We start from the raw sequence: 14,193 nt of genomic DNA on the forward strand, positions 1-14,193 counted from the left end.
TTCCTCCCTCTGGGCAGTGGGGACTGTCCAAGGAGGAGAAGACAACGAAGAGTTAGGAAAGACTCCTCTGAGCCAAGCCCATGCCATTTCTCATAGGCTCCCCACTTTGCACCCCCTCACCCCCCAATAAACGTGCATTTCCTTTCCCAGTTTTGGGAGGATCTTTGCTCAGCCCCCTTGCTTTAGCTCTGTTTTGTGCTGGTTGAGTTTGCTGTGAGGAGCAGGGACCTCTGCCCACGGGCTCCAAAGGAGTCAGTCCTGCTCCACGGCAATGAGCACACGGCAATAGAGCTCTGATGTTCATTTTATGTCAGATGAAGGTCCCCTTTAACGGGGAAGAGCTTTGTAATATCTTCACACAGAGTTCCTGAGACTGTGGGCTGCTGCAGCAATGCTTAAGGTTGATTTTATAGTCATTTTGGCAAGGTTTTTTTCGATGCTCCCACCACACGTGGGGAGCTTTCTCTGAAGTTGTAGAAATCCTCATTTCTGTTGTTGGAGAGATGAAGACTACTGAGACCAGAGAGGAAAAAGCACTCCCCGTGGTTTAGCGCAGAGTCAGGACAGCTGATCTGTCTAGCAGATTCATTCCCAGCTGTCCTGTGCTTGCACCTCTCTCAGCTGGAGGACAACTGCCCTCCGAGGTTACTCTGAAAAAGAAACTGGGCTGTGATGAAAGCACAAAGGTCCAGGTTCAAAGTGCAGCTCTCCAAACTTCTCTCTTTCTCAGCCTAGACATGGAGGTGTGAGGGAGAAGGCGTGACGTGGCTCCTGACACAGATGATCAGACCGAGGACTCTGTGATGTGGGTGCTGACACCCAAACGTCAACACTTGCATTCTGCTGGGTGGGAGAGGAGACACGGGGGATTGCTCAGAGGAAGGTGCCTGCACTGAGGGGGCCAAAGGGGAGTTGCTCCATGTCCCCCTTGCAGTGTCACCAGTCTCCTCTGATTCTCCGGCCATGGCTCTGCTGCCTGGAGATGTTCCTGTGCCTTGTCCCATCCAGGGCTCACAGACCCCGTGCCACCCTCTGCGTGCGCAGTGCTGCAGAACTCTGGTGGAGCTTTGAGGTAGCTCCTGCTTTGACCTTCCTCTCGGAAGATCCCCTCAGGAGATGTCCTGGGGGTGAGAACAAGCTGTGAACAGCCCAGGCTCACATGCACCCTCCCGATGGGAGAATGAACCTGCCCTGACAGGGGTTGCTCCTTCTACCCAGAGCTTCTCCGCACAGTGTCACGGCGAGTTCCCCGGGCGGGCTGAGTGCTGACCCTCACGGGCAGCAGCGTCACTGCTCAGGACACGCAGCATCCGTGGAGTGCAGGGACACTGCTCTGAAGTGTGACCTGTGGAGACACGTGTGCATGCTCCGGCTTCACATCCCTAAAGCTGTGCCTAGGAGAAGAGAGCAGTGACGCCTTGTCCTTCCGACGGTGGGGCAAGGAATCCCTGCTGTGGAGCACCTCCTTCTCCTGCCCCGCCCCAAGGAGCTGTGAGAGCCGTCCTGACAGATCGGCTCAGCCATGGGATGTGCCAGCTTAGAAGACCCCCGTAGGAACCACAGCTGCATGGCCAGGCAGCCAGATACCTACTGTGCCAAGGGCAGTGAAGACTTCCCCTCCAGCGAGCTCTCAGCTGTCCTCCCACTCCCGACTGCCATGAACGTCTCTCCGCCATGCCTTGTCGCATCTAGGCACTTTCAGGCAGTGCCCTGAGCCCTGCTGCTCTTTGCAGAGGAGCTGCTCCTGGACTGAGCAGCTCTCTGCAGAGTCTGCCAGGTTGCCATGAGCTCTTGCGGTCCCAGGAGCCTGGCCCAGCTCAGGAGCAGAGGCACAGCCAAAGGCAGGACTTTCTCTGCCCTACAGGCTTCCTCAAGATGTGCCTGTTGGCTCCAGGGCTGACAGCTCCTGAGAGGCAGCAGAGTCCCTCCCGGGGAATGTACTTTGAAGTAGGCTAAAGCAATCACCTATCTTCCCTCTCTAAACTATGGAGAGAGACTAAATCCAGCAGTGCAATTTTTCCTGTCGGAAGAGAGAGATGCCTAAGAGAAGTGGAGCCCTCCTCCTCTGGAATTCTCTATTCCCGTCACACAACTAGACAGGAATCCTTGACAGCGACAAGAAGGGAATTCATTCACCCATCCTTTGATTACCGATTCAGCTGAGTCAACCGAGGCGCGTAATCTCAGCTTAGCAGCCCAAAGGCTGGATGGGGATTCCACACCATCCCATAAGCACCACGAGCACAGAGCAGGGGGGGATCCCTCTTGCCTCTGGTTCTGCTGAGCACAAAATAGGTGTCTACACGCAAGCCCCTTGTCCAAGCTCCCAGTATAATCGGTGGAGATGGAAGGCAGGAGCGCTGGCAGAAACACCTAGAGGCACTTGAGGGGTGGTCCAAGACACGAGCAAGTGTTCGCAAGCTCTGATGAAGCAGTTATGAGACTTGCATCATTTTGCAGCATCAGCTGGAGGCCAGGAGAGGAAGGAATATCCTCGGCTGCCTGATATGACAGTAGATGCCCACATTTAGGACAACTAAACTTGTCACTGCTCTTTAAGTCCAGTGTTGGACTATGCAGCTGACCAAAACAAGAGCTGTCTCTCTCTGCAGGCTCCCTCGACTTTATTTGCTAGATCTCCTTTTGACACATGTATGTCCCTATTTTTCAGACACCTCATTTAAGTCAAATGCAGCGACTCAATGTCATATGGCCTAAAAATATTCCTCCAGCACCATGTCACATTCACAGTGGGAGAACCAGGAGAGTCACCTCATCTCCGGTTGCCGGGGAATGTCAGAGCCTGGCCAGGGGTTCACTGCTCTCCCTAATCAGCAGGTCAGGACAGAGGATCCCAGTGACCCCTTCTTAGCGCAGGCTGCAACCCAGCATCGGCTCTGCCCTACTCCTCATCCGGAGCCTTTCTGCCAGCAGGGCTTGCTCCTGAGTCAGGACAGACACAACAGCAGTGCCCTGCTGCTGGGGCCAAGGAGCTCGGTGACCAGCCAGCTCAGAAGGAATGATCTCCTCTCCCAGCAGCACCTAGCAGTCACATCTCTGTGATGAACAAGGCCAAGGACGTGTTTCATGAGACAGCAGAAGTGAAGACTACATTACTAAAAACCCACAGCGTAACTGCATCTTTTGAAGCCAGCTCCAGAAGCAGTAAGGGCATGCTCAGATGATGGCACCCAAGGAGAAGTCAAATCCACCCCCAACCTTGGAGGTCAAGCTTGTGCAGATGAGGGGTGAGGTGAGAGGCCAACCTGAGTCATAACTGCAAAGCAGAAAGCTTCACCTACTGCCTAAAGTCTAAGCTCTAAGAGGAACGCCTACAGCCTTAGGACCAAGCTGCCTCCCTCAAATCCCAGAGCCTTCAAGATATCTTCCAAGCCTAGCTTGAAGCTGGTTGACCAATCATTCCTTCACTTTGGGGCCTGTGTGTCACGGGGGGCTGAGAAACAATCCCTGACCCCCGGCTGACTGGTGCTCTGAGGTGCTCGTGTGGGGCTGGCCGGAGTGCTGGGACTTGTGAGCTTTCTTCTGGGCGCTCAAGGAAGGGGATGCCACGTGCATCACCTGTTCCACCAACATCTCCCCCCTCCTCCCTGACCTGCCACATGGGGAAGGGCGCACCAGACCAGCGAATGGGAGCTCCGAGGTTGGTGGCCCCAGGGCAGCCCGTGTGCTGCAGCACAGAATCGCAAACAATGCAGCACTTTTTCCGAGCTGGGCTTAAAGGCGGCTCGTTCACCCAAGACAACTTTGGTGAACGCGTCATTTGAGATGACATTTTCTGCCCCACTACCGCCTCGATCCACCACCAGGGTCAAGGGAAAAGCAAAATTCTTGATTCCAGATGACTGAGCTGACTCATATCATCCGTGCGAAGAACTTTACTATTGCCTTCGGAGAGAACGACTTCTAAAGAATGTCACTTCTACGATATTTGCCCAATTCTGTTTGCCAGCCTGACCTAGGCTGGCAAAACTGTGGATAACATCTGCTGAGGAAAGGAGCGTGTTCCTGCTGAAGAGCCTCACAATCCTCTTTTGTTGGCTACTGGAGAGCCCAAGATCACATAAGAGCCCCAAATTACATTTATACCACTTTCCTTGACCACCAGTTGGGAATCCCAGGGACTCAACATAGATGGCTTTGGTGAGTTCCATCACCTGCTCCTCTAAGCGCTGTTATTTCCACACTTTTTCCATCGCTGCATCTCCTAAAGATGACAAAATACTTTCAAAACGGACTGTTACATCCACTGCCAATGCCCAAGACCCTTTTACTGTTACCAAGCCTGGTTTAAAGAGCTCATTCTTCTTATCCCTTAGATCGGGCTCCAGAAACACCACCCAGTCCATCCTCCTAAGCTCATTAGACGTCATCCTGTACAAGATGCTATGGCTCTTGACCCGGGACTCTTGGACTGCAGGACAATGACCAATAACATGGGAGCACATTTCCCATTCAACAGGACAATCCCTGCATCCTTTCCTGGACCCTTCCCCTAAACCTCTAACCAAGCACTCCCTAGCTGGGTAGACATTGTCCCGGACTTGTAATGGCGTCAGAATTTTCCTGTGGGGAATAAACCTATAATGCACCAACCAATCATTATTGATGTTATTGTTCACAGAATTCTTGATACCGTGGCCCTGACTTTGCAGATTTATCCAATTTTCAGATTTGTGCTTTCTTCACCTATTTGGGCTAGGGAAGATGACCTTTGGAGCAGGTGTCTCCCATTCGCATGCTGCCTCCCCCTCTTCCAATGTGGCCAGAATCACAGTAATAGCTAATCTATCTGTTACTGATCATATTTTATCCACTCAGCCTTCTGCGGCAGTCCACAGATGCTTAAACATCGTCGGCCCCGATGTTCTTCACCCAGGTATCAAGCTTCTCTTGCAGCTCTGGCTTGGAAAGACCAACCCATGGGTCCACCCCCAGGCCCAAATATCTCTCGGAGCTGCCCGGCTCCATCCTGTTTAGTTTAGAGCCGTTCACCTTCCACAGATCACACTCACTGATGGTATCAGAGTCTTCTGTGGGCCTTATAAGGAACCCATGGCATTTCTCAGCCTGCAACCTCAGCCCTGTCGGTTGGCAGAACCCTTCAACCACTGTGATATTTCCCTGCATCCCATCTCACGAGTCAATAGGACTAGATCATCTGCAAACACCAATGATGTAACCCTTTTTCTGCCATGCTTAGATCCATTCCTGATCTTCTCCAACCTACATAACAGCGGGGCTATTGATAAATTGAACAGCATCGAGGACACTGGCTCTCCTTGCTTCACTCCAGTGAGGATCTCTATCGCCTCTAACTGCTTTCCCCTCTCCTCCAGCCGAGTTGTGGTGTTATCATACCTATCAGCTATGATACCTGTTACATAACCATCAATGCCTCTTTGTTTCAGGGCGTGAAAATATGGTGAACTGAATCGATGGCCTTTGTCAGATCCACAAAGACCACCCCCAGGGCTTTATATTCTCTTTTTGCATACTTTATCAGTATCTGGAGCACTTTCAGATCTTCCAAACAGCCTGAGGCTGATATAAAGCCCCTCTGGTGGCCGTTAATCAGACGTACTCTCATCAGCTGGGCTGTCAGGATTCTTGAAAACAGCCTCAAGATAATCAACCTGATGGCAATGGGTCACCATTTGTTAACATCCAGATGTTTCCCTGGCTCTGAGGACTTTGGTATTAATATTGTTCTGATTGTTTGATCCCCACCTGGATCTTCCCAGCCAGCAGCCGGGCTCTGTGCATGAGGCAGAAATAGGTTTCTAATGGTGTAGGCCAAATGTATAGAAAATGGCAATAAAAAATGAAACAGCAAAGAAATTAAGAAAAAGAATATGATGCAAAAAAGATGTTTTATTATACTTTCCATTTTTTGTGTGTGTGTGTGTGTTCTTATCGTCCTCCTTTTGTTTTGTTTTAATTTGTTGGACTTTGGGGGGTTGTTGTTTGTAAAGGAAAACAATTTTCAAAATTGGGGTGGGATTCAGTTACAGAAACACAGACAACTTGGCGCCACTGTAGACACCCTGGTGCCCTCTGCCCAGCCTCCATCTTCAGCTCCAGAGGGGCTCTGGTCTCCCCCAGGTCCTGTGTGATAGCTGCCAGTCCCAGGGAAACACTTCAGGAACACTGGGACCTCTAAAAGTGGCACTAGATGCTTGTGTTTAGGAAACTGAGCTCTGCCTGGAAAGTTGAAGAATATTCTTCAACATTTTTTTTAAAAAAGGCACATTTTAGCAGCTGAAATCACTGAATAATTTTAATACAACGTCAACGTTTTCCTATAGTGCCAAACTGGAAATTTCCAGGAAGTGTATTAACCTCAGGAGAAAAAATGTTGATCTTCCCCAGTACTTGTGTTCCTACTGCTCTGTCTATTATACTGTGCATTTAATCTCAGTAATCTTTCCTGTATTTCTGCACATCCTTATTAAATGGACCATTTCTGAAGTCATCTGTTCAGAAGACTACCTGACTACACCCATTATGCATTGTCCATCCAGTTTTCCTCCTCCCGTTATTCTTTGTTCATTCAGATACCTATCGGCTGCCCAGCTGCTGCTTTGAACTTCAGGGATTTTTAAGCTTGCCTTCTCTTTCAGTAGTTTGTCTAATTGTCTCATTAGTGAACTCCGTAACTGTGTTTATAGCTATCCTTTTCTATCCCTTCATCTGAAATATTTCCAGTAAGGTTATTCCCTGTGGAAAGTGGCCTTCAGTGGAGACAACCTGGTCTTAATGTACCGTTGAGAAATGCATTTTTTTTAATCTAAACTATACCATGTTTTCTCTTTCTTCACAGCCAAGAAAAATCTTTCTGTATCTGTTTGCAGGTAGTTCTCTAAATAAAGCAGGTGGGAATTGATTCATACGAGCTGTAACATTCACCGACAGACTTCAGTAGAAAAAGGTTAGCTATGAGGAGGAGTTATGTGAGTCCCAGGTGGCTGAGAAGAGAAATGGTGGGGCTGAGGGCATGGGGGAGAAGACGGTGCAGTGTCTGACCACAAGTATCCTCCTTTTCCTGCATGTCTGAACTTCATTAGGAGACAATCTGAATCAGCATCAGTTATAGAATGTTGGTAAAACTTATTCATTAAGCTGAAAAATGAAGAAAGTTGAAAAAGGAACCACCCCCCTCCCCAAGGATTCTTTTCTATTAGGTGCTCATTGCAACCTTCCTTTTTCAGCTACATTCCTGAAATCTCTCCAATTAGCCACATGACACTTGAAAACTGAAGACAGTTACAGGAAGAAACACTGCTCCTTAGGATCCTTTTTGTGTTTAATGAGCCCTCTGGTGCATTCGTGCAGACACTGAAAGGAGATTGAACAAACCTCTCAAGAAGTTAAAGTCAGAAGCAAACTCAACGGTTTCTTAGAGCGTTAATGGGTCCCACTGGGGGCCATTACCCGCAAAGCTGTTAACGGGAAGTACAAGACGAGGTGCCCTTCCCTGGAGGCTGGTTAGCATAGAAAATCAGAGGCAGCAGTTAGTCAAAGGAAGTGTACAGGAGGCCTCAATTCCAAGTAAGCCCTTGATGTGTTTTATCAAGCAAAATGGTCAAGCACAAATGTCCAGCCCTGCAGAAGGGTGATCCTTTCCCTCACACGTTGCTCAGGGCTCTTCCTGGGGCGAGGAGGAGGGGCAATGCCGAGTGTGGGACAATGGTAGAACACCTCCTGGTCTCCCTGAGGGGTGAGCAGGCAACGAGGCCCTGGTGCTGTAAGGAAACAGTGTCTTCTCGCAGGCCTCGCTGGTGGGGAAGGCAGCTATAGCCAAGGTGACAAAGACCTCAGTTCTGCCAGGGACTTTCAGCCTTGCCACCAACCTTGGCCATCCCCATCACAGACATCCTCCACTGTCCCATGCCTGCTCCTGTTTCCCCGCAGACTTTAGCCACCTTCTCCCTCCCTACACACTCTATTTCCCCACCTTTGGCCTGTTTCACTCTCCCTAGTTCCACCAATGTCTCTCCATCCTCACTGGGTGTTGCTTGAAAAACAAAGCTTTGGGCTCCTGAGAATTTGCTGATGCCCAAGTTGCCCGGCAAGCCACCTGGCTTCTTTCAAAGCCCTGCTAGAGCTCCTCACTCACCTGCAATATCCCAGCCCCAAATGTGCTTGTATCCTGTGTAGTGACTTGCACATCCCTGTTCTTGTGTTCTCCTAAAATCACAACTGCATTTCCTTTAAAGGTGACCATTGCATGCTCTCTGTGTTCTCCATCCTGCCTGCATCAGCCACACTCCGACCTGCACACAGCTCTTTCCCTGCACTCATATGTGTCCTGGTAATGTTCCTGCTCCACCTGCCATAGTGGGACCTCACTCCAGGAGATTCACACATCCTCCAGAGAAGGGTCAGCTCTGTGGGCATGATTGAGCTCTGTCCACCCGCTCTCCAGCAGCATGCATTCCCCATCTCGCAGGCTAAGGCATGCACGCAAGATGGAAATGGCTCTGTCATCCCTGATAGGGTGAGAGGCCTTCAGCCCTGCCATGTTCCTAGCACTCAGCTCCTCCCCCTCTGCCCACAGACATAACCTCCTTTAATTGTCTGGGCTCAAACATGTGTGTGAGGATTTACTGAAGCCCTTATCCACCACTGCCTTTCTCACTGCCTTCTCCTCAACCCTCTATCCCACTGGCCAGCGCTGCCTCTCAGCTGTGACCCAGTGGCCTTTTGGAAGAAGCCTTGGGCTTCCTGGGTTTTCCTGGTGCTTTTTACAACCTTTCTGGCTTCCTCCAGAGATCTTGGGATGGGACAATTTGCTATTGGCTCTAATAGGGGCCTTTATGACCATCTTTTAGGAAACACTTGCATTTTTATGACTCCTCTGTGTGTGTGTGTGGAGCAATAGCCATGGAAAAGCACCAAATATACCAAAGCAGGCACCCAGTGGACTGCCAAGAAGAACCATCTGAGATATCCCCAGGCCTGTGGCTTCAGGGCAAGGCTTCTCACTGTGGAAGTGGATCCAGCCTCATCCACTCTCTAGAGAGGCAAATCAGCGGTGTCCATGCCATCTGAGGCCTGAAGAGGTGGGTTCTGGTGAGACCACCCTTCGTCTGGCCCATTTTAGATGTGTACTTTAGGATGGGGAACCATGCCTTGTATTGATCATGTTGATTACATTGACACTGCCTACACAGGATGTCCTCATGAAAGTGAGGTTAAACAGGGGAGCTAAGCCCTGGCTCGTCCTTTGGGCCTGTCTGAAGATGCATAAAACATTTGCCTTTCCTCAGTCTCAGGATCTCCATGACCTTTCAAAGATGATACAGAGCGGCCCCGCTGTGACTTTGGCCTGTTCTCTCAGCATCCTTGGATGCAGCCCCTTGGGTCTCATGGGCTCTTCAGGACCGAATTTGCTCAAGTAACCCCTGACTTGGTCCTCATCCACTAATGGATGTTGTTTTTCCTTGAGTCCTACCTCTAGGCACAAAGGCCTGGGAAGCTCTGCTAGCAAAAGGTGAGGCAAAGAAGACATTCAGTAGCTCAGACCTGTCTGCATCTACTCTTACTAAATTCTCTGCCCCATTTAGAAGTGGGCCCACATTTTCCTTGTTTATTCTTCTGCTGTTAATGAAGCAGCACCAGCTCATCTTGGTGCCTGTGATGTCCCTTGCAACTGTCAGCTCTAGGGGAGGTTTGGTTCTCCTAATGCCATGCCCAGACAGCATCTCTAAATTTCTTCCATTGTAACCTGTCCCTGCTTCCACCTCCTGTGTGCTGCTCGTTTGCATCAGAGCTCAGCCTTGAGGTCCCTGTGTTGCCAAGCCATCTCTGCCAGCTTGCCTGAGCTCCTTTGCTGGTCAGAGCTGCTTCCCACAGGATCCCCCCTTCCTGTGTCCTGAATAAGTCAAAGTCTGCCTGTCTGATGTCCAGGGTCTGTACCCTGCTACTCTCCATCCTAAATTCCCCTCAGGATCTGAGACTGCACTATTTTCATGGTGACTGCAGCCAAGGCTGCCACTGAGTATCACATCTCCAACCACTTCTTCTGAGTTTGCAAGTACAGATCCAGGTGACTCATAATGGCAGCTGGTCTCAGAGATTGTCCTGCTGTCCTCCAGGTACCCCCTGGACTGTGTGCGCCCTGCTGTGTTGCCCTTCCAGTGAATGCCAAGGAGATTAAAGTCCCCCATAAGAACCAGGGTCATTGCTCCAGAGGCTTGCTTGCGTTGCTTAAAGAAGACTTTGTTCACTTCTTCACCCTGTTGGAGTGGTTTGTAACTGCTACCACAATACCACCCTCCTCTGATCCTCACCCACAAGCATTCAGCCAGCCTGTCATCCCTCCCATAGAGGAGCTCCACACATCTGAGCTGCTCCTTCGTACAGAGGGCAATTCCCCTCCTCCTCTTTCCTGCCTGTCTTTCCTGAAGAGCTTCTGTCCATCCGTTGCAGCAGCCCAAGCCGTGTGAGTGGTCTTATCACAAATCAGTCATTCCCACAATGCCGGCACTCCTGTGACCACACACGGAGCTGCAGCTCCTCCTGCCTCTGCCCCAGGCAGAGTGCGGTTGCGTACATTTGGGCTGCAGGACCTCAGCTGTGGCACTAGGGCCGAGCACAGAATTGCCACGGTGATCCTGTTGCCGAAAGCCAAGGACCCCATGTATGCTAAGGCCCCTTTTCAGAGCAGAGACATGCTGGACTTAACGGCAGATCACCATGCCACGATGAAATGAGGTTCCCACCAGGAGAGAAAACCCTGCAGTCCCCAAAGCCAGGCAGACAGGGCTTGGTTGTGCAACCATGACAGGAGAGGAGTTTTCTGCCTGAGCTGTCTCTGCAGCACCACTGCGCCTGTGACACAAATGAAGCTGATCTCCAGGAAGGAGTAGATCCTGCTGAGGACATCCCTGGAGGTTGGCAGCCTGCGATCCAGCTATGCTGTGATCATTGTTAGCATGTTCCCTGTTTCTGTCATCACGTGGGTGAGCAGAGGTTCAGGGAGAGGAGAACCATCAGTTTAAGAACATGGGCGCATGAGTAGAAACCCTGGTGGGGAGTGTCTCCCATTCCTGCAGCACCCTTGGACGTAGGTGGGATGGGCCTTGCCTCCATACCACAATGTTGGCATTCAGTTGCTGGCATTCAGGCATCTCACCCCTCTGAGATGCCCTGGGGAGTCTGTCCAGCACCCATCCAGAAGGGCATGGCTTCCCTGTAGGTCCTGCGCTGTATTTTCCAGTGGTTGTGTTGGCACCCCAGCCCCCTGACACAGCACTAGAGGCCTTTTTTATTCATTCCGATGAGAGCTCTGAGTCAACTTAGGACTCTGCAGTGCAGAGATGGGCACTCGTCTTAGCTTTGTAGCAACTTGGGCTCTAAGAAATACTGATAGCTGATGCTCCAGAGGGATGTGGGTCTTTGAGAATTGCTCCATAGGAGCTTGAAGACATTTGAACATGTTTTGGATCACCTCTGGCACCTCGGATGTCACCAGCTGTTTGTGTGTGAGCAACTGACTCCTGCCCTCTACCTCCATGGATTAGAATTCAAGGAGCTCCCGTGCAGACACAAATTTTGTGCACACATGAATTGAGGGAAGAGGAATCCCACCTCCTCTGGGTCTGCGGCATGCACAGGAGGGAGAGGAATTGCCCCAAAGCCTCTAAGCAAAGAAGAGGCACCTGCATTGACTCATCTGAATCACTGCCCTACATGGGAAAACAACCCCCTCCCTATCACTTTCCACATGTCCTGCCTAGTAACTGGGGAGGAATAGGGATTTCCAGGGGAGGACAGTTTCACCTCTCTTAGATAACGATGCTCTGATAGGAGACATCACACTGCTGGACTCCACTGCTCTCTCTACAGTTTAGAGAGGGAAGATAGGTGATTGCTTTAGCCTGCTTCAAAGTACATTCCCCAGGAGGGACTCTGCTGCCTCTCAGGAGCTGTCAGCCCTGGAGCCCACAGGCACGTCTCGCGGAAGCCCATGGGGTGGAGAAAGTCCTGCCTTTGGCTGTGCCTCTGCTCCTGAGCTGGGCCAGGCTCCTGGGACTGAGAGAGCTCATGGCAACCTGGCAGACTCTGCAGAGAGCTGCTCAGTCCAGGAGCAGCTCCTCTGCAAAGAGCAGCAGGGCTCAGGGCACTGCCTGAAAGTGCCTAGATGCGACAAGGCATGGCAGAGAGAAGTTCATGGCAGTCTGGAGTGGGAGGAGGGCTGAGAGCTCTTTGGGGAAGAAACGTTCACAGCCCTTAACACAGTAAGTCTCTGGCCACCAGCAACGCAGCTGTGGTTCCTAGACCTAGACCTAGACCTAAACCTGGCACATCCCACAGCTTATAGGATCTGTCAGGACGGCTCTCATGGTTTCTCTGATGTGGAAGAGGAGGATGTGCTCCAGGGCAGGGAGTATTTGCCACACCATCAGAGGGACAAGGCCTCACCGTCACCTTCTCCCAGGGATGGCCTCAGGGGTGTGAAGCCTGGGTGTGCACACATATCTGCAAGGCAGAGCAGTGTCCCTGTGCCCTGGGGTACTGTGTGCCTGGGGCAGTGACTGCTGTGTGCAGGGGTCAGCACTCGGCCTGCCCGGGGAACTCCCCACGGTGCAGCAGGGAGAAGCTCTGGGTGGAAGGAGCGACAGCCAGCAGGGCAGGTTCATTCTGCTGTAGAGAGGGTACTGCATAGGTCGGGGCTGCTCACAGCTCTGCCTCACCATGAGGACCTTTCCAGATGGGGACTTTTCAAGAGGAAGGGTGAGTCACTGGGTACGTGAAAGGGAAGCAGCTTTTCGGAGTCTGTGATGTTAGTTTCCACCACTGGCCGGGGGGAAATGGAAACAGGTTTGGGGGTTTAGATGTGGGAATGAGACTCCTAAAATGTTACTCCGAAAGATCAAGAGGTCTGTGAGGAGCCTCCAAAAGCCCCTTCATTCCCTCTGCCCACCATCCCCCCACCTGCAAGCACCAACATCTCTTTTGCAGTTATCATCATTCTCATCAGAGCTTTTCTGAGCTGCAGTCCCCACTGCCCCGAGGGAGGAAATGTCCAACAGCAGCTTCCTCACCGAGTTCCTCCTCCTGGCATTTGCGGACAAACGGGAGCTGCAGCTCTTGCACTTCTCACTCTTCCTGGGCATCTACCTGGCTGCCGTCCTGGGCAACATCCTCATCATCTCTGCCATAGCCAGTGACCACCGCCTCCACACCCCCATGTACTTCTTCCTGCTCAATCTCTCCATCCTGGACTTTGGCTCCATCTCCACCACTGTCCCCAAATCCATGGCCAATTCCCTGTGGAACACAAGGGCCATTTCCTACTCAGGATGTGCCGCCCAGGTCTTTCTGTTTCTTTTCTTCATTTCATCAGAATATTATCTCCTCACTGTCATGGCCTATGACCGCTATATTGCCATCTGCAGACCCCTGCACTACGGGACACTCATGGGCAGCAGAGCTTGTGTCCAAATGGCAGGAGCTGCCTGGGCCAGTGGTTTTCTCAATGCAGTGCTGCACACTGCGAACACATTTTCAATTCCATTCTGCCAAGGCAATGCTGTGGAGCAGTTCTTCTGTGAAATCCCCCAGCTCCTCAGGCTCTGCTGCTCTGACTCCTACTTCAGGAAAGCTGGGGTTACTGCGGTTAGTTTTTGTGTAGCTTGTGAGTGCTTTGCGTTCATTGTGCTGTCCTACGTGCAGATCTTCCGGGTCGTGCTGAGGATCCCCTCTGAGCAGGGCCGGCACAAAGCCTTTTCCATGTGCCTCCCGCACCTGGCCGTGGTCTCCCTGTTTGCCAGCACTGCAATGTTTGCCTACCTGAAGCCCCCCTCCATGTCCTCCCCAGCTCTGGAGCTGGTGGTGGCTGTTCTGTACTCAGTGGTGCCTCCAACACTGAACCCGCTCATCTACAGCATGAGGAACAAAGAGATCAAAGAGGCACTGAGGAAATTGATTCAACATGTAGTATTTTACCAGTCGTAGGCTGCCCTTCTCTCTTCATGAACGATTCCCAGTTTCTCTCAGGCTGGCTTATGCTTTTCTTTGCTTGTTTATTATATCTGTGAAAATCATTTCTGTACACAGATATTTGTATTTATCACACTTCTCCAGAGGCATGAACCTGGTCTGCCTGACCAGAGGCCTTCTGTGCCTGGGTCGGAGCTGGCTGCTGTGACAGCATCTCTGTAATAA

The 14,193-nt window shown here is 51.2% G+C and overlaps 1 protein-coding gene across 1 annotated transcript; it reads left to right on the forward strand.

Moving 5' to 3' along the window:
- Nucleotides 1–13,047: 13,047 nt before the first annotated feature.
- On the forward strand, nucleotides 13,048–13,983 carry LOC135327050 (olfactory receptor 14A16-like). Its single transcript, XM_064504668.1, has one exon. It carries the CDS (start codon nucleotides 13,048–13,050, stop codon nucleotides 13,981–13,983), a length of 936 nt encoding a protein of 311 aa, XP_064360738.1.
- Nucleotides 13,984–14,193: the final 210 nt, after the last annotated feature.

Source organism: Dromaius novaehollandiae, unplaced genomic scaffold (assembly GCF_036370855.1).
Source record: "Dromaius novaehollandiae isolate bDroNov1 unplaced genomic scaffold, bDroNov1.hap1 HAP1_SCAFFOLD_45, whole genome shotgun sequence".
Lineage (NCBI taxonomy): Eukaryota > Metazoa > Chordata > Aves > Casuariiformes > Dromaiidae > Dromaius > Dromaius novaehollandiae.

Excerpts from the sequence above, each read along its gene's own strand:
- LOC135327050 (XM_064504668.1), top strand. The coding sequence starts at position 13,048 with ATGTCCAACAGCAGCTTCCTCACCGAGTTCCTCCTCCTGGCATTTGCG.